Source organism: Saccostrea cucullata, unplaced genomic scaffold (genome assembly GCF_032062105.1).
Source record: "Saccostrea cucullata isolate Sc308-1 unplaced genomic scaffold, CSIRO_AGI_Scuc_v1 ctg1115, whole genome shotgun sequence".
NCBI classification, from domain to species: domain Eukaryota; kingdom Metazoa; phylum Mollusca; class Bivalvia; order Ostreida; family Ostreidae; genus Saccostrea; species Saccostrea cuccullata.
Window position 1 is genome coordinate 1 of NW_026938166.1, and position 19,779 is coordinate 19,779.

The following is a 19,779-nucleotide window of genomic DNA, read 5'->3' on the forward strand; positions in this document are numbered from 1 at the left end:
CAGCATACTGTGATAAGAGCTTGGCCAGAGCTTCAACAATTCGAGCATCGGTCAAATCTGTGCAGTGGTTGGAGTAGATCTGGGAGACTAGATTGGACACACCTAGACCACACGGACACTTGGTCATCACCTTCTTAAAGGCCTCCACGGCCAGAGCTAAATCAGTTAATGTCCAGTCATTGTCATTTACAAAGGCATTCCTACCATAAAAGCTCTGTTGTAGAAGGAGAGAGTGGAGCAAGGCCAGAGGCATGATGCGGGAAGCCTTACTGACATTCTGAAAAAGAGGAATCAAATGTACATAAAAAGGTAAAAAAATAACATTACAGTTACGGTACATGTAAGATACTTTGTATGATATGAAATAGAATCTTCAGTATGACTACCTCATCATTGGGAAGTTTACAGTTGTTCAGTAAGAAGGCCACAGAGCGATACGACTTCTGCAAGGTAGACTTAAAGTTTCCAGTCTTCTCACAGGTTACTTTGATCCCATGTTGGACAAGCACCCCTGACACAAAAGACATAATTATATTATAGAGACAAAATTCAATAAGTAAAGGTCACCTTAAAATTTCTAACAGTGTTTAGACATCAAAATGTTTTGTCATTTGATTTAGTATTTCAGAATCTTTTATTAGGTCTCCTATAACATGAGCAGATCTGGTCATATTATCATAAACAGTGGCTGTTTAGAAATAAATTGAATGCAATAGAAGCTGACCTGGAATAAGTCTTGTAGAATCGGCCTGAGTTGTGATCCACAGTCGGAATGTGTTGTGAATGCGGAGGTTTAACATCGGGTCATCTGGAGGCTTGGAATGGGTGACCAGATTGGCTCCTTCATCAGCAATTTCTGTGTGCTGTCTCAGTCTCTCATGTTCTATCCACTTACTATACACAATATCCTACAATGACAAACACTCTGTTAACCTATCCACTTACTATACATAATATCTTACAATGACAAACACTCTGTTAACCTATCCACTTACTATACACAATATCCTACAATGACAAACGCTCTGTTAACCTATCCACTTAACTATACACAATATCCTACAATGATAAACACTCTGTTAACCTATCCACTTACTATATACATAATATCCTACAATGACAAACACTCTGTTATCCTATCCACTTACTATACATAATATCTTACAATGCTCTGTTAACCTATCCACTTACAATACATAATATCCTACAATGACAAAGACTCTGTTAACCTATTCACTTACTATACATAATAACTTACAATGACAAACACTCTGTTAACCTATCCACTTACTATACATAATATCTTACAATGACAAACACTCTGTTAACCTATCCACTTACTATACACAATATCCTACAATGACAAACACTCTGTTAACCTATCCACTTACTATACACAATATCCTACAATGACAAACACTCTGTTAACCTATCCACTTACTATACACAATATCCTACAATGACAAACACTCTGTTAACCTATCCACTTACTATACACAATATCCTACAATGACAAACGCTCTGTTAACCTATCCACTTACTATACACAATATCCTACAATGACAAACACTCTGTTAACCTATCCACTTACTATACACTATACACAATATCCTACTTACTATACACATAACGCTCTGTTAACCTATCCACTTACTATACACAATATCCTACAATGACAAACACTCTGTTAACCTATCCACTTACTATACACAATATCCTACAATGACAAACACTCTGTTAACCTATCCACTTACTATACATAATATCCTACAATGACAAACACTCTGTTAACCTATCCACTTACTATACATAATATCCTACAATGACAAACACTCTGTTAACCTATCCACTTACTATACAGAATATCTTTCAATGACAAACGCTCTGTTAACCTATCCATTTACTATACAAAATATCCTACAATGACAAACACTCTGTTAACCTATCCATTTACTATATACAATATCCTACAATGACAAACACTCTGTTAACCTATCCACTTACTATACATAATATCCTACAATGACAAACACTCTGTTAACCTATCCACTTACTATACATAATATCTTACAATGACAAACACTCTGTTAACCTATCCACTTACTATACATAATATCTTACAATGACAAACACTCTGTTAACCTATCCATTTACTATACATAATATCCAACAATGACAAAGACTCTGTTAACCTATCCATTTACTACACAGAATATCCTACAATGACAAAGACTCTGTTAACCTATCCATTTACTACACAGAATATCCTTCAATGACAAACACTCTGTTAACCTATCCACTTAATACAGTGGAGCCTCATTTATCCGGACACTTTGGTTCCTAGTGAATTTATCCTACAAACAGCTCTGTTAACCTAATCATCAGTTAAACAAAACAATATAACACTTAAACATTTCTTACAATGAAAAATCTGTTAACCTATCCACTTACTATACACAATATCCTACAATGACAAACATATCTGTTAAGGTCCACTACTATACACAATATCCTACAATGACAAACAGTCTGTTAACCTATCCACTTACTATACACAATATCCTTCAATGACAAACAGTCTGTTAATCTGGGATACATTAAGGCAGCACTGGCTCATCCTTGGAGAACAAATGACTAAGACTGCAGAGTATACACAATACAAATGCTGGGAATAATATATACAAAAAATTACTCAATGGGGCTTGTTCTTCAACTGTCATGTTTATTGTTATGAATGTTGTAAAGCATTACAGGACAATTTTCTTTTTCAGTTCTTTTTCTGAGGTTTGTAGTACACTGTATATATATACAGCACAGTACTTTTAAGAATGGACTGTTCTATCTATACTAGATTTACCTTAAGCAGTGTATAGAACTGTGGATTGGGTTCCTCAGACAGGTGGTAGTTTTGTAGCAGCAGCCAGTAGCCATTCTGTATACAGTCCTCAATAGCCTGGGTGACCTCTCCTATCTGACCTTTGACACCAAAGTTCATGACTTTTACCCTTCCTTCCATTCCCACTTCCTTTGCTAGTCTCTTGACTTCATGAGATGGACTAATGTAGGAGTAACCTATTGAATTGATAGGCAAGAGTGTATAGACTGAAAGTGCCTCTAAATTCTCGTAAAATCATTTCTACATCAAACAAAAATTGAATCAATTCCTAAAGTACACCGTTAATAAATAATCATTTCACTAAAAACTGTTTAAACTGACACCCGTGCAGTCTGTTTGTGAAGTTTAATCTTTATTCCCATTTTACTATTTTCTTTCTATTTTAATTTTTTTGAACACTTTGCTTTCTCACACCTTATCTATATTAACACAAAGAACTATATGCAGTATATTGCATATACTTGCCCCCACAAAAGTTAAATTTTGAAAACTTCTTGAAATGTGCTGAATTCAATAAATTGTATGAGAAATATAAATTAACAGAAAATATTATAGTGTCAAAGCAGTGTATTCACAATTTTTGTTTTTATGACGTCACAAACTAGTCCGATTTTATATCCTTTTTCAGAAAGAGGACAAAATGGACAAAATTTCAACAATTTTAGCTTTAAAATTTATAGAGCGCAAGTTTGTTCAGGAACAATATTGACATATTTCATTGATATTATCATTTTACACATTATATCAAAATATTGATCCTGAACACACATGCGCGTTCACACTTTTACTCAAAATATCGACGAAATACCGTAAATCTGGAAATTTTTACGTCGATTTTATTTTGCGAATTCGGGTCAAAATGCTGTTGATTTATTTTTACGTTTCAAAATTTTGCGATAGACCATTGCTTTGTTACATTTTCTTATTGGTAATTTATTTTTAAGAAAAATATTTTTGCGAATGCAATGAACTCGCAAATTTGCTAAAAAATTATCTACAGCAAAAATTTCCAGATTTACGGTATGTACATTTTTCTGTAAAATTCATCAAAAACTTAAATTTACGTCATGTTTGTGACGTCATCACGTACATATGGCGTCATTACTTATGAAAGTATTCAGTGCTTTGAAGTCAGCATATACTCCCCTGTTTGAGAACTTAATTAAATTTATCTCCATAAAAGTTTGATTTGGGGGGCAAATATTGGTTATTACCGAATAAAGTTCTTTGTCTCCACCATAAACAAAATATGTGAACATTCTATCGTGTAATTTGGTATGTCTTCAATCATATTTTTAATACTACTTGCTTACCATTTGTACCATCACTGGACTCTGTATCAGTTACAGGGTTAGGGGAGATAAACACCACCGGTGTTGTTTTGTCTGTAAAGTTGTAGACTTCTCGTATGTTATAGTGATCGGCCACCATTCGTACATTCCCTAATTCATACAATGTCATCATGCTGGCTAACTCATACACCTAGAATAAGAAAATGTCAACCCTTACAAAACAGTAAATGTTTATTTTCCTTTCAAAGTAGAAGACACTGATGGGGGGGGGGGGGGGTTAAAATCAATAAAAATGGCAAAATTTACAATATACCAAAAATCCTGTAATCCTTTATTCAAAATGAAGATTTTATTTATATAATTTTTTTTATTCATTAGTTTGGTGTTGGATATTATGACAGACTGCTTCCCCAACTCAAAGAAAGGTCTACAACATGAGTGTGTTTCCCTTTCGGAATACTCATACAAACCCTATCAGGTCTACAGATCTTCCACAGAATACATTTCTGGAAGATGGAGAGTTCCTGGAGGTAATTCCCGGGGACAGGGTTCATCAGAACAATGGGGTGACTGAAGTACTCCTCCCACTGCCTCCAGTTCTGGATGAGTGACCGCCGTAAACCATTAAATGGATGGTGGAGCTGTTCCACCACTACACAGTCAATCCAGGCCTACAACACATATAGCACATATCAAAAAACCCTGTGTTTGCTTAATTTTGATAGAAGCCAAGGACTGTCACCAGAAGGAACTATTAACTTTTACCCATGCACTGTTAAAACTTGGGACACTAAAAAAACAGACAATTAAAAAAAGATAATCTCTTGATCTTTAATCATATAGCATCATTACAGCTGAACACTTAAAAAGACAAAGTGTCGGGGGCATATGATTCTGATTTGTGATAAAAAGAATTTGTTATATCCATAACTACTGTACATAGTACCTTTTTCAAATTACTACAGGGAATGAAAATATCTTTCTTTTGAGTATCACTGCATTATATTACGATGTTAGCTGTAACAGTGTTTGACTATATGAGGTGTACCTGATTGGACATCCCAGAAGGTTTGGATTCCAGCCTTTATTTTGAGTGTGACTACATTATTAGATGTTTAATGGTGTTTGACTAAATGAAGTGTACCTAATTGGCCTTTATTTTGAGTGTGTTTGACTTAGTCACTCTATTAGGATTAAGTATACGAGGTGTACCTGACTGGACATCCCAGCAGGTTTGGATTCCAGTATTTTGAGTGTGTTTGACTATATGAGGTGTTTGACTATATGAGGTGTTTACTATATGAGATGTTTACTATATGAGGTGTTCAACTATATGTGGTGTACCTGATTGGACATCCCAGCAGGTTCGGATTCCAGCCTTTACTTTGAGTGTGACTACATTATTAGATGTTTATTGGTGTTTGACTATATGAGGTGTTTACTATATGAGGTGTTTGACTACACACGGTGTACCTGATTGGACATCCCAGCAGGTTTGGATTCCAGCCTTTACTTTGAGTGTGTTTTACTACATGAGATGTTTACTATATGAGGTGTTTACTGTATGAAGTGTTTGATTATATGAGGTGTTTACTATATGAGGTGTTTGATTATATGAGGTGTTTACTATATGAGGTGTTTGATTATATGAGGTGTTTACTATATGAGGTGTTTGACTATATGAGGTGTACCTGATTGGACATTCCAGCAGGTTTGGATTCCAGCCTTTACTTTGAGTGTGTTTTACTATATGAGATGTTTACTATATGAGGTGTTTACTGTATGAGGTGTTTGACTATAAGAGGTGTACCTGATTGGAGATCCCAGCAGGTTTGGATTCCAGCCTTTACTTTGAGTTGTTTTACTATATGAGGTGTTTACTATATGAGGTGTTTGACTATACATGGTGTACCTGATTGGACATTCCAGCAGGTTTGGATTCCAGCACCGTTGCCTCGTCCAGTCCCTGCTTGTCGAAGCCGTTGATGAAGAGACTGAGCTCTTTGGTGGAGGCTTTACGATTCATCCTCATCCTCTCCATGGAAACCAGCAGCTGTAGCAGGGTGAAGTGCTGCTCAAACATCATCATGGAGACATACTTAAAGATGGCAGTGGATGTGGCGTCCATTAATTCCTGGGCCCTGGCCTGGGGGGCACCTAATGGGACATTGGTCAATTATTATAGCAATCATAGGCTAATATAATATGATTATTACATATTACATAAAAATATATTGAGAATTTACAAAGTTTTGGGCAAAATTTTTGTAAGTTATAGGCTACTGCTGAAATAAACAAAATTTAATCCTTACTGAATGTTTCTGCTTGTATGGTAGATAGATCTTACCACTACTGCCCTTTCCCCTGTCTCTGCCTTTGATGACCCCAGTGTATATCTGGATAAACTTGTGGAAGGGTAGGTAGTAGTACGGATGGAGAGAGCACATCCGACGGATCATGTTATACAACACAGCTGACTGCATGATCATTGGCATGTAGTTGGCAAACTTCTCCTCTAGGTGGTCCCCCATGAATCGAGTTTCCTCCAGGATCTGGCGGTTCTTCTCCACCTCAGCCTGACACTCCAGGAGGGACTTCAGCATTGTCTGGTCCTCTAACAGAGGACCCTCCAAATTCAGAGTCTTCTCACGAATCATGTCCTGTAATAAAAGTCACAGGAGTTAGAACAACAGGGGACCCTCCAGATTCAGAGTCTTCTCACGAATCATGTCCTGTAATAAAAGTCACAGGAGTTAGAACAACAGGAGACCCTCTAAATTCAGAGTCTTCTCACGAATCATGTCCTGTAATAAAAGTCACAGGCATTAGAACAACAGGAAACCCTCTAAATTCAGAGTCTTCTCACGGATCATGTCCTGTAATAAAAGTCACAGGAGTTAGAACAACAGGGGACCCTCTAAATTCAGAGTCTTCTCACGGATCATGTCCTTAATAAAAGTCACAGGAGTTAGAACAACAGGAGACCCTCTAAATTCAGAGTCTTCTCACGGATCATGTCCTGTAATAAAAGTCACAGGAGTTAGAACAACAGGGGACCCTCTAAATTCAGAGTCTTCTCACGGATTATGTCCTGTAATAAAAGTCACAGGAGTTAGAACAACAGGGGACCCTCCAAATTCAGAGTCTTCTCATGAATCATGTCCTGTAATAAAAGTCATAGGAGTTACAGCAAAGACAAGTTGCTGGCTATAATATGTAAATGCCACTCTGTTGTTCATGTTAATTGAGGGAAATGTATGATTCTTACCCTTTCGAAAATTAAAAAAAGGATTATTTGAAAAAGAAAGGAATACATGACAATGATGGATACCGGTATTGCAATAAAAATGGAAAACTACAAACATCCTGCCTTTAAAACAAATGAAAATTTCTTCTTTAACACCTTCTATGGAAAAGATTTTAAGTATTTTCTGACAAACTATTAAAAGATTTCAATGCATTATTTTTTAGTATTTCTTGTAATTTTTGCATATTCTAATGTATATATATTCTGAAAGCAGATATTGTGTAGTTTCTGAAAATGATTATAAAAATATCATTTCAGTTGCCATGGCAATAAAATACACCATAATCATACTGGATTTTCCATTTATTCAAGAGTGAGTTCATTCTAGTTTTTTTTTTGCTTAGTAAAATATATTAAAAACTATTTTAATGTTGTGTTTAAAATTAAGAGCATGTTGCACATTTTTTTTACAAACCATTTTTAAGTATTTTGCAGGATATGGGGTGGGGTTGGGAGGTAATCTCCAGAATTTTGCATTTTTACATATAACATATTACACCTGCATTGATTTCGATAATTGCAAAATCGCTCAAATAGTGCGCAAAGTTTAACTAAAGCTAGCAAAAAAATGGTACAACCAATAAAACAAACTTCTGTATATTATTTTATCAGAATTTTCTCTTTCCAATGATATTTGCAGTATTAACGAAATTATGAATGTTTCTTCACACTATACTTGTTTTTCAAGTCAGATGCGTAGAAATGTGTATATGACATGTAAGGGTTAAACATTTAAGGATCTTTTCAATTAACATTTAAGGATCTTTTCAATTTAAACAAAGCTCTTTGGTTAAGGGTCTGCCAGTAGCTCTTTCGACAGATTGAAAGGAATTTGACACATGTACTACTGGAACTGAATGCTAAACAATGATTTATCCTTTTGACTGCTGTGCTCTGACTTACATGTTCCTTGGCCAGTCGCTGTCTGTGGAGGATGATGTCATTTTCGTTGGAGCGTTTCTGTCCCTCAAACTCCTTCCTCTCGACCTTCATCGTCTCTATCAACAGATGGTTGATGATGGATTCATCACTTAGACTCATGTTGATGATGCACATCCGGTGTAGGGGGACAGCATGGATACCATCACCTATAAAGGAAAGATAAATTTTACCTCAGAAAGTGGGTAAGAAAAAAAAGGAGGAAGGGAGAAGGAGACTTCCTAAAAATCAGCAAATTTAACATTTGAACAAAAACTGTTCTGACCTCACTGTCAGTTTAATTATGACAGTGTAAAAGATATCGATGTACCATTTACTATACAAGTGCAAATTTTAATAAAAGCCTCTCTCATATGTGAACATGATCAAGGACTTAAAACAGAGAAAAGGGTTTCCTTAATTCTGGCTACTTGATTTTTCTTACCTTTTAGAAACAGTGGTACAGATGTACTGAGATACAAAGCAAAGTCCTGGTGATATCGGAACTCCCGGTGGCCGAGTTTGACCACCTTCTGTCCATCTTTATCCACGTAGAACTGTTTCAGCAGTAGACCTCTGTACACTGGGTCTAAAGCTTTCCTCTCCAAGTGTGTCACCAGCACGGTCACACCTGTAAACATCATGTCACATGATATAGAATACTGAGAAACACAGGGAAACATTAGCCATCAACTGTCAAAGATTCAAGTAGTTCAAATTATGTACATCCATGGGACCAAGAGAAAAAAAAACAAATTTTAAAATATCCTTCCGTTCAGAATATTGAAATTGAAAAACATATGGAATAAGCACTTTTAAAAGCCTTCTAAACCCCTTCAACATATCTATGGGAAATGACTAACTTTCAATCCTTTTATAATATACTGAAAGGAAAAAGAAACGCAGGGTAGCATGATATACGAAAACTTTTTGACCGCATGACCGAAAATTACGAAAATTGGTCAGATGAGAAATTAAGTTACTTTGCACCAAAATCAGTGTTCAGAATTACTCAACCGTAAAATGTATGACGTCATGTAGAGAAAACGCTAAAAATCCCAAAACACGTGCAATTTGATGACGACGAGTTTGTCAACAAATTTTGTTGCACCATTTGATGCACCTGAGGTACACACATTGTTTTTCAATATTTAGAGACGATACGAATTTCTTGCAATCTTTGTACAGTTTATGGAAGTTCAATGGGGTCTGATTTCCGAACTGTCTAATTAATGAAAGAGGCAACAACGACTAACTTAGCAGTTTCTTGTAAATTTTCCCCCATAAAACTTGTTACCCGTTGTCAGAGAGGGCCTAGAATGGTTTTCAATCAAACGTGACGATGACGTTAACGCGAAACAGAGTCATGTTTTGAGTGGGTTATTCGTCCTGCCACCTCTTAAATCGCAGTCCTAATACCACAAAAACCGCCTTTTATACAGTAGACTATTATAATCATTACATTCACACAAAAAATGAAAGAAAACAATTCTGCAATTTGTTTATTTGATCATGTCAACTAAGTGTTGTGTTCCTGTCACTCGCGCATGAGCGCTTCGCATGACTAATTTTTTGGCGTGGTTACCCATGCCCAATATTGCCAGGGTTTGAAAGATACTCACTCTGATGAATTCCATGCAAAGGAGAAATAACGCTCATGACAGATGTGCAGGAGAGACATTGAAGATAATGAGAGTTTTCGATTTTCACTTTTGGTGGGTACCGGCATATGAGCTTCAATAAGTCAAAAATTATTAGACAAAATCAAATGATATTTTGGATATATCTTTTTGAAAGATAATTGTAAAAGTTAGATAGGAATACTGAAAAAAATCGAAAGAAAAATAAATTTAATTCATTTAAAAATTTACCCTGCGTTTCTTTTTCCTTTCAGTATATATTATATGAGATATACACCTGTCTAATGTACATTACATGCGAGGTTCCTTCAGCTTCTAACTTACCACTACAGATTCCATGTACATTTAGGTCTATTCTGTAGATTAATTTACCAGAAATATCAGTAGATCTTATTTATTCTAAATTAATTTATGTATTTTTCTATTGTAATTTACACATACCATGCACCACAGCAGTAATAATCCGGCTATCCAGATCTGGATCATCCGCCTCAATGATCCAGAGGTTGTTTTCTGGATGTTCTATGGTCTGTTGTACATTGAGATGACTGAGAGTTTCCCAGCTCGCAGTCACAGAGGTTAAAGGTCGAAGTTCCTCACTATTGAAGGTGTTATGTGAATGTCGACCAGTGACACTGAAAAAAAGAAAATTAGTTTTACTGATATATTCTTATAGATAGTTGTCTTGTGTTTTTATTCCTTTCATTGTTCGTTTTATCCAAAAAAATGAAATGGAATTGATAAAAGAGTCAATGACACCACTAACTAAAGCTGATAAGTAATAAATGTTAGAAGACACCACAAATCAAGTGTACACCGTTTACATTGTGTGACTTACCTTTTGGTGGCTGCAGTGTAGATAGAGGTGGCTGTTTGGACTCCTGAGGTGTCCGTCCTGTAATCATCATTCAGTGTAAACTCTGAGGAGTAGGTCAGGGCGGTGCCTCGGCTGGGTGGGGGCTCGGTGGCGGTGTCCTTGGACTGACACACATCCAGCGGCATGTCCTCAAACTCTGGGACATGATCTCGGACATCACGTTCTGAGAAGATATTCCTACTGCTCTGTAGGGCCGTGACCCAGATTTCCGCTTGGTTATCAGGGTCTATTAGGAGAGGACAGCAGTGTTTACGATTATGACAACTGACTCTCATCAGTAGTGCATTCTGTACAGAGTGAAGGTCTGTAGGGAGATTGTGCAGACGCCATCCAGATAATTCATCAAAGTCGCTGAGTATCTCCTGAAGCAGGTAGCCATTACGTGTGATCAGTGGACTGGCCTCGTCTTCGTCATCAGAATCATCCGCCTCGGGGATCGTCTCATACTCCATGCTGCCCTGCTTCTTCAGCTCCGACTTGTAATACTTACTGGTGTCATAAATACTGGGGAGATACGTGAATGTTCTTATCTCTGGCATGCTGGGAACCCCCGATATAGCACTCTCAGAGGATCTTACACTAGACGCTGCACTGGATTCCTTCTCTTTTAACCCTTCATAAAGTCCACCTAAGTTTGTACTGTGAGGATTAACATTGGGCCCTGTTTGCGGAGTGTAATTGAAGTTTCCTTGGCGACATCTGTCTAACCAATCATTTTGAAGGTCTGACCTGTTTCTGTCAGACAGGGGTCCGTGATACAGGACACAGGCAGCAGTGATCAGGGCGTCCCCGGGGGCGGTCAGAACATTGTGTTTAGCCTTACGGAGCTCTGACTTCCACAGATAATGCTGCATAGACATGTGTTCCATCAAATTCACTGAGCGAGCAATCTTCTTCTCAATACCCTGTCAAAATATCATCATTGAAAGGCATTGAAATTTAAAACATAGGTAATCAGAGATTACAGAGCTCACCTCAACGAATGTTGTCTTCAAGTAAGGCAAAGTCACACAATTAACCAACAAAAAGTATACATTCCAAAAATGAAAATATTTTTAAAAGCAATTTTGATCTGATACTTTGAAATAGACCTACATAAAAAATTTAAACTACTTCTTCTTCATGAAAATGTAATGAAAATCCAGCATCTGAAGCAAATTTGAGAGTTTTCATCTCTTGATGCAGCATTTGTGCAAGTTTGGTTTATACAATGTTATATAAGCCTTATAGTTTTTGGTAATAGACCTGCAACCATAACTTTTACCTTGTCTATTATCTGAAAAATGTATGTCCAATTCAGCATCCGAAGCAAGTCCATTAGTGTGCATCCTTAGATGTATCATCCATGCAAGTTTGCTCATTATAGGGCTCATAGTTTATTGGAAATGTTCATTGGAAATGAAACATGCATCAAAACTAACATTTTCACTCATCCACAAAAAGTAGGTCAGATTCAGCATCCGAAGCAAGCCTGGAAGTATGCATCCTTAGATGTATCATCTATGCAAGATTGGTCATTAAAGAACTCATAGTTCCTTGGAAATGAAACCTGCACCAAAAACTTTTAACTATTCACTCAACCGGAAAATGTAGGTCAGATTCAGCATCCGAAGCAAGCCTGGTAGTGTGCATCCTTAGATGTATCATCCATGCAAGTTTGGTCAACATAGGGCTTAAAGTTACTTGCAAATGAAACCTGCACCAAAAACATTAACCTGTTCACTCAACTGGAAAATGTAGGTCAGATTCAGCATCCGAAGCAAGCCCGGTTGTATGCATCCTTAGATGTATCATCCATGCAAGTTTGGTCAACATAGGGCTTATAGTTACTTGGAAATGAAACCTGCACCAAAAACATTAACCTGTTCACTCAACTGGAAAATGTAGGTCAGATTCAGCATCCGAAGCAAGCCCGGTAGTATGCATCCTTAGATGTATCATCCATGCAAGTTTGGTCAATATAGGGCTCATAGTTACTTGGAAATGAAACCTGCACCAAAAACTTTAATCTGTTCACTCAACCGGAAAATGTAGGTCAAATTCAGCATCCGAAGCAAGCCCGGTAGTATGCATCCTTAGATGTATCATCCATGCAAGTTTGGTCAACATAGGGCTTAAAGTTACTTGCAAATGAAACCTGCACCAAAAACATTAACCTGTTTGCTCAACCGGAAAATGTAGGTCAGATTCAGCATCCGAAGCAAGCCCGGTAGTATGCATCCTTAGATGTATCATCCATGCAAGTTTGGTCAACATAGGGCTTATAGTTACTTGGAAATGAAACCTGCACCAAAAACTTTAACCTGTTCACTCAACCGGAAAATGTAGGTCAGATTCAGCATCCGAAGCAAGCCCGGTAGTATGCATCCTTAGATGTATCATCCATGCAAGTTTGGTCAACATAGGGCTTATAGTTACTTGGAAATGAAACCTACACCAAAAACTTTAACCTGTTCACTCAACCGGAAAATGTAGGTCAGATTCAGCATCCGAAGCAAGCCCAGTAGTATGCATCCTTAGATGTATCATCCATGCAAGTTTGGTCAACATAGGGCTTATAGTTACTTGGAAATGAAACCCACACCAAAAACTGCACCAAAAATGTTAACCTGCTCCAAAAATATTAACCTGGTAATTCCTTTGCTGAAATTGCAGCATCTGAAACTTTGACTGGTACAATGAAACACACTAGAACCATCTTCCATGCATATCTAATCAGTATAGGACACAGAAGTAATTAAAAAGAAAACTGCTCCAAAAAACTTAATCTTAACCTGGGACGCCGACGCCGACACCGACGCCGACGCCGAGGGTATCACATAAGCTCCCCCCAACTTCGTTGAGGTGAGCTAAAAAGCAAAAAGCTTTTAATAATGAGAAACTCATATTTAAAGCAAGTTTCTTTATTAAGATAGAATTTTACCTGCATATGTTTCTCTATGGTTTTGGCCCTCTTTACAGCAGCTCTGTGAACAGTGATTTTGCTCTCCAGTGCCGACTTGATGCGATTTGCCTCCACACGCAGCTGACCTAGTTTTGCCTGAGCCAGGGTGAATTTATCCTCATGCTCTAGGAGATTTCGGAGCCTGGGTTGCATGTTGCGGTGGATGTGAGCATACTGATACACAGCGTGAACCCACATACAGATTCCTGCGGCAGCCTTACTTACTGCAGCAACATTGTGTACTTGGAAGTTTTCATCTGTAATGAATCTTCGGAGTTTCAGGTAGATGTCATCTGGAATGTTGTCTTTGTCATAGAACATCATGGACTCCAAGAAGTTGTCTTTGATCATCAGAAGTTTAGCATTTTCCCAACTGAAACAAAGTTTATTTGATTGGAATTTCTTAACAGTTGCCATTTGTTAAATAAAATGAGCAAAAGTTTTACTTTTAAACTTGGTAAACAATTGTGAATTTTTCAATATCAATATATGACAAATCATGACTTTGCTGTTCTTGAGAAAAAAAAATATTTATTCCTATGTAAAAATTTGATCCCCCATTGTGACCCCATCCTACCCCTGGGGACATCATTTGAACAAACTTGAATCTATACATGTTAAGAAGGTATCTTATAGTAGGCAACTTTTGGCTCGTAGGCTTTTAGGATGTTTCTAAAATATCTCCCCTTGATAAAGAGTGTGGTCCTTCATTTGAATAAACTTAAATCCCCTTTATCTAAAGATGCATATTTTTTTGTGTCAAGTTTGGTTGAAATTGGTCCTGTAGTTCTTGGGAAGAAGTCAAAAATGTGAAAGTATAAGTTTTCATTATGACTACGGCTACAATCAGACGACAGACAATATGATCAGAAGAGCTCACTTGAGTCTTTGGCTCAGATAAGCTAAGAAGTTCATAGTATCTGTTGGTGATTTTATCCATAACATTTATGGAAATGCAGAATAGACTGCGGTTATAAAGACATAGTGTTTAAACGTGTAATTAATTAACACTTCATTCACAAACTATAACCAATCACATCCACAATGTCCATCCACAGAAAACTTAATTATCTCTAGATTAGAAGAAATGCTAGCTTACCCACATTCAGGATTTTTAATTAAAAATAAAAATTTGATTTAATGGATTATTACATTTAACTTTAAACATATTTTAATTTTTCAGATTTTTCACTGATTACCATTGATCCAACGGAATAGCCTGTTAATTATAGATATTTACTAACGGCAATCTCTAGGTTTTATTTATAATACTACTTGAGTATTTCCCAGTTCAGGTAAAAGTCAACATACTGAGTTATTTTCCATAGGAAGACTTAGCCTGAGTCTTCAGTTCAACCTAGGGGTACTGTGGCACCATGTTCAGCATATAATATCCCTGCTCCTGGCACAGTCCACATTTTTGTATGGGATCACCCCCCCCTCCTTAACTTCAACACGCACATCTCTGGCCAACAGATGTGTTAACAAGTTTGGCCTTTCAGTCAGACACAAAAATGTCATCTCCTTGGTTTTTTTCATGCCACAGAATAAGAAAGGGAATGTATATAATATTTTTGCAGGAAACAAGGTATGTGAAAATTTTACTTTATTGATTAATTAGGATTTTTGAGTAGGCTACAATGCTTTAGAGGAAATGAAATTTTATCCACCCACCTAGCTGAAAGCTAGGCATTTCTTCCTTAAGTATATTTTATTGCTACCAATAAATTTAAAGCCATAATTTACTTTTTTTAATATATGTCTTTCCAAAGCTCATATTCAAATTGACTTAGCCACTGAGCCACTGGGCCATCAATAAGCCAATACTATACCCATGTTGCCAAAATATAAATCTATAATATTATAAGTATAAAATGTACATGTACATGCTAATGAATTGGGGGGGGATTAATAGGTCTCATAATCTGAAATAAACTATCATACAACCAATTAATTGTGAGGTCCCTGATTGGTCCTGCTGTTAACAGATGAAGACTTACTCCTGAGGTACATCAAACAGCAGACAGAGAGAGTTCATGACAAACTCCACCAGACTGGGGGGTAGCCGGTATGACTTAACCTCCTCTATGTCAGCCTTATTCAGGTACTCCAGGGCTGTCATGGCCGCATGGTAGTTAGGATTCACCTTAAAATAGCCAGGATAAAAGTTAGAATCTTAGCAGCCATTCTTACTGGATACCATTCATGTTTAATCAATGAAAATTTCACAAAATATTTTTCAGACAATTTAGAAGAGTTTAAAAAATAATGTCCTCTGATCTCTCTTATTTACTTACAGTTATGTTGTATTCAAAAATTTATACATGACAAAAATCAATGAATGATTTCACAGCACATCAAAAAACAAAACATGTCATATGAAACATTCAAAAATAATAAGCTTAGAAAATCAATCAACACAATTCTTAATTATTTCTCAATTAAAATCTGATCCTAAATTCATGTTACTAAAAGTGCACCTGCTATACTGAAGTGTAGTTTGACTTAAATCTGCATACAAATTTTGCATAAAATCACATAAAAATAACCACAAATACACTTACATGTATCAAAACTTATAATTAACCCACCACTCTTTCTTTCAACAGCTTAAAATCTGGCACATTTGGCAGTTAACCATACTAAATTTCACACTAGGTTTGACTCATACTCAATATTTAACTCATATAAAAAAAAACTGCTGAAAAATCAACTGGACCACAGATTTTATCATTTAAGGAAAAATCATGTGGTTGTGCATTGTTGAAAGATTCTTTTTCTTCAATTTTATATATTTGAACAATGCTTTAACCGAAAGCCTTAATTACTTTTAAATAAAATTGAGTGCAGTTGGTTTCAGCAAAGTGACCATTCAGTTTCTGCAATATTATCTGCTTTTATAAAATATTTTATTACAATGAGAAGTTGTCTTTTTGATTCTGAGTTTTTCTGCATTAGTTCACTGAAGCAAATCTGCAGGTTGCTAGACATTTGCAGCTTCACATTAAAGTGTCACTGTGTTGCACCAGAAGCTTAGAGTGAGCAGGAGTAATGCTGACCATCAAAACATAAGTATATCATTCTATACTGCTCTGTATGATTGTTACAGGATAATTTCACATTTAAAGATCGAATTGACAGGTGTAAAAATGTATTTGTGGCCATGAGTGGAATAATAATAACAGTAATTAAACCGGTGTCAATTAAGCAAGTTAATAGAATCTTAATGAAAGAATGAAAATTCCATGAGTTGCTTTAAAATCATTTTTAGATGCAACTGCTCATAACATTCAGAATGATGCAAGACTAGACTTGTACATGTCTGTGTCCATTACACTGGTGTGTTATAAGTTTTGATTAGTATACCTTCACCTAATTCTCAAGCCAAATTACAAGTGTATATCCACTGTTTTGCAAAAAATGTCAGATGAACTTGGGTATTTTATGACGTCTTAATGAACACGTACTTCAAAATAAAATATTTTTTGCACCGCATTAGTACAAAACCCAGCAACTCTTCACATGGAATCACATCACTGCCACCACATTAGGCATGTTGGACGCCACATTGTGGCATCTTTGTACCTTGTACTGGGTGAGAGTGTAATATTCAATCTCTCCCCGTCGTCTTTTTACAATGGATTTCTTTTGTGTTATAGGCTGAATAATTATACAATATTTTCATTAGCATAGTTACTTAATTATTATTTTATTTAAAATTGAAAAATTATTGAAAGTTTGTAACTCATATTTTGTCCTGGTGGTAAGAATTATTTCTCAATATGACTACCAGGGTTATCCCTCCTTTGTCATAATGTACATTTTTCAACAATTAGAACATTGCTTGCTATCTTGAATACTGTATCTAAATTTCCTAGTAACTGTAATATTTTTGGGGGGTGGTTTAGTACTTACAATATTTTGTTGCTTTAGAATTCAGAATAAATATTTTTGTGATATTCAGCATTTTACTACTAAGAGGATAGCCATGCTTCTTTGTACAGATATTGAGCTGGTGTTGAGTTGACTCGGCATGACCTTGAGTGTTATACTGACCTTGTCAAACTCGGTCTGAGCCTCCCTCCTCAGCTCCTCTAGTGGACCCTGTAGATGTTCTATCTTCTGTTCCTGGGATTTACATCTGTCTAAAGCCTACAACAAGAACAGGATACACTAATAAGTACTCACATCTTAAGAGACATAGAAATAGCATCTCACAAAGATTATAACTTTTTACATTTGACATAAAATACTTTTACCAATTGAAACAATGTAAATTTTAGATAAAAGATTTATTTTCCTTTTTATAATGTGTTATTATATATTTTCTAATATGTCAATTATAATAATATCATTTCATTTGATTATTCTAAATTTTCTTTTAAACATTTACATTATGTCTCAACTAACCTTAATTTTCAACTGTATAATTATATTGTAGCTTCTGCATATATTGTAGCTTTTATAAGGTATGTATTGACCTGTATATATTGTAGCTTCTATGAGCTATATTCTGACTTGTATATATTATAGCTTCTAATTAGCTTTATTCTGAACAGTATATATGCTGACCTGTATATATTATAATTTCTATAAACTATATTCTGACCTGTATATATTGTAGCTCCTCTAAGCTATATTCTGACCTGTATAAAAGCTACAAGCTGACCTATATATAAGCTATAAGCTGACCTGTATTTTTGTAGTTTCTATAAGGTATTTTCTGACCTATATATATTGTAGCTTCTCTAAACTATATTCTGACCTGTATATAAGCTATATTCTGACCTGTATATATGCAATAAGCTGACCTGTATATAAGATATATTCTGACCTGTATATAAGCTATATTCTGACCTGTGTATAAGCTATAAGCTGACCTGTGTATATTTTAGCTCATCTAAGCTATAATCTGACCTGTTAAGCTATAAGTTGACCTGTATATAAGCTATAAGCTGATCTGTATATATTGTAGCTCATCTAAGCTATAATCTGACCTGTTAAGCTATAAGCTGACCTGTATATAAGCTATAAGCTGACCTGTATATATTGTAGTTTCTGCTCCTCTACTTGCTCCACTAATTCCTTTATTTCTGCCATGGCTGCTTTGTGTTTTGGCATCAGTTCAGACACCTCTCTCTTAAACTCAGAGATACTCCCAAAGGCTTCATTCACTTTCCCCAGAGTCTGCTCATGTTTACTGATATTCTCCTAAGACATGAATTTCATGTGTGTCAACAAATTAGGGAATCAAATCTTTCATTTGTTATTTGGATGATGAAATGTGCATAAAAATTATGTTTGGTAAAAGAATATTTAACTATTTCAATGACATTAAAATTTGAAAAAAAGAAAGTAAAGAAAATCCAGAGTCTGAATGCTTTCTATATACTTCAATAGTAAAACAACATTGACACACTAGAAGAAAAATAAAACCATGTAATATAAATTGACCACAGCTAGATAATTTAGGTAGAGATACTTACATATTCCCTCTTAACAATGTAGGCACACAGGACCCTGAAGACGTGTACAAACTCCATGAACGTGAGAGGTGAGAAGAATCGTAATGGCTCCTTCTGGTTACAGTACTGGCGCTCTATCACCACTTTGGCAGACATGTGGATGTAGGCCATCGCTCGACTGGTCAGAAGGATCTGGTCCAGCATACGTGTAGGGTGCCAGGGTATAGTTATCTACAAGTAAAACACTTACATTTTGTATTCAAAGAATCCTGGAATACAAAAACTAATTCATTTTTTTTTCAACAATTTGTACACTTTTGTTAAAAATTGTCATGTACAGCTTTATTTTCAGCCTGCTTTAAAAACTCCTTCGATGATTTCTGTAAAGTTTGCCATTTGCTGATCAGTTTTGAATGAACCAAAATGAAAACTCTATTTCT

The 19,779-nt window shown here is 35.9% G+C and overlaps 1 protein-coding gene across 1 annotated transcript in view; it reads right to left on the minus strand.

Annotated features, from left to right (window-relative positions):
* Nucleotides 1–4: 4 nt before the first annotated feature.
* LOC134249540 (dynein heavy chain domain-containing protein 1-like) overlaps nt 5–19,779 on the minus strand; it is a gene marked incomplete at its 3' end in the record, with an annotated part of 83,798 nt that continues 64,023 nt past the window's right edge. Inside the window, exons 77-94 of the mRNA XM_062731877.1 lie at nt 19,361–19,570; nt 18,915–19,085; nt 17,931–18,026; nt 17,460–17,534; nt 15,875–16,020; nt 13,854–14,247; nt 10,892–11,835; nt 10,495–10,688; nt 8,859–9,044; nt 8,399–8,583; nt 6,536–6,848; nt 6,101–6,345; nt 4,659–4,859; nt 4,210–4,378; nt 2,858–3,072; nt 725–908; nt 387–511; nt 5–277 (exon numbers count right to left, since the gene is read on the minus strand). Of these exons, the coding sequence (XP_062587861.1) occupies nt 5–277; nt 387–511; nt 725–908; nt 2,858–3,072; nt 4,210–4,378; nt 4,659–4,859; nt 6,101–6,345; nt 6,536–6,848; nt 8,399–8,583; nt 8,859–9,044; nt 10,495–10,688; nt 10,892–11,835; nt 13,854–14,247; nt 15,875–16,020; nt 17,460–17,534; nt 17,931–18,026; nt 18,915–19,085; nt 19,361–19,570 (4,326 nt within the window). The remainder of the gene's footprint in view (nt 278–386; nt 512–724; nt 909–2,857; nt 3,073–4,209; nt 4,379–4,658; nt 4,860–6,100; nt 6,346–6,535; nt 6,849–8,398; nt 8,584–8,858; nt 9,045–10,494; nt 10,689–10,891; nt 11,836–13,853; nt 14,248–15,874; nt 16,021–17,459; nt 17,535–17,930; nt 18,027–18,914; nt 19,086–19,360; nt 19,571–19,779) is intronic.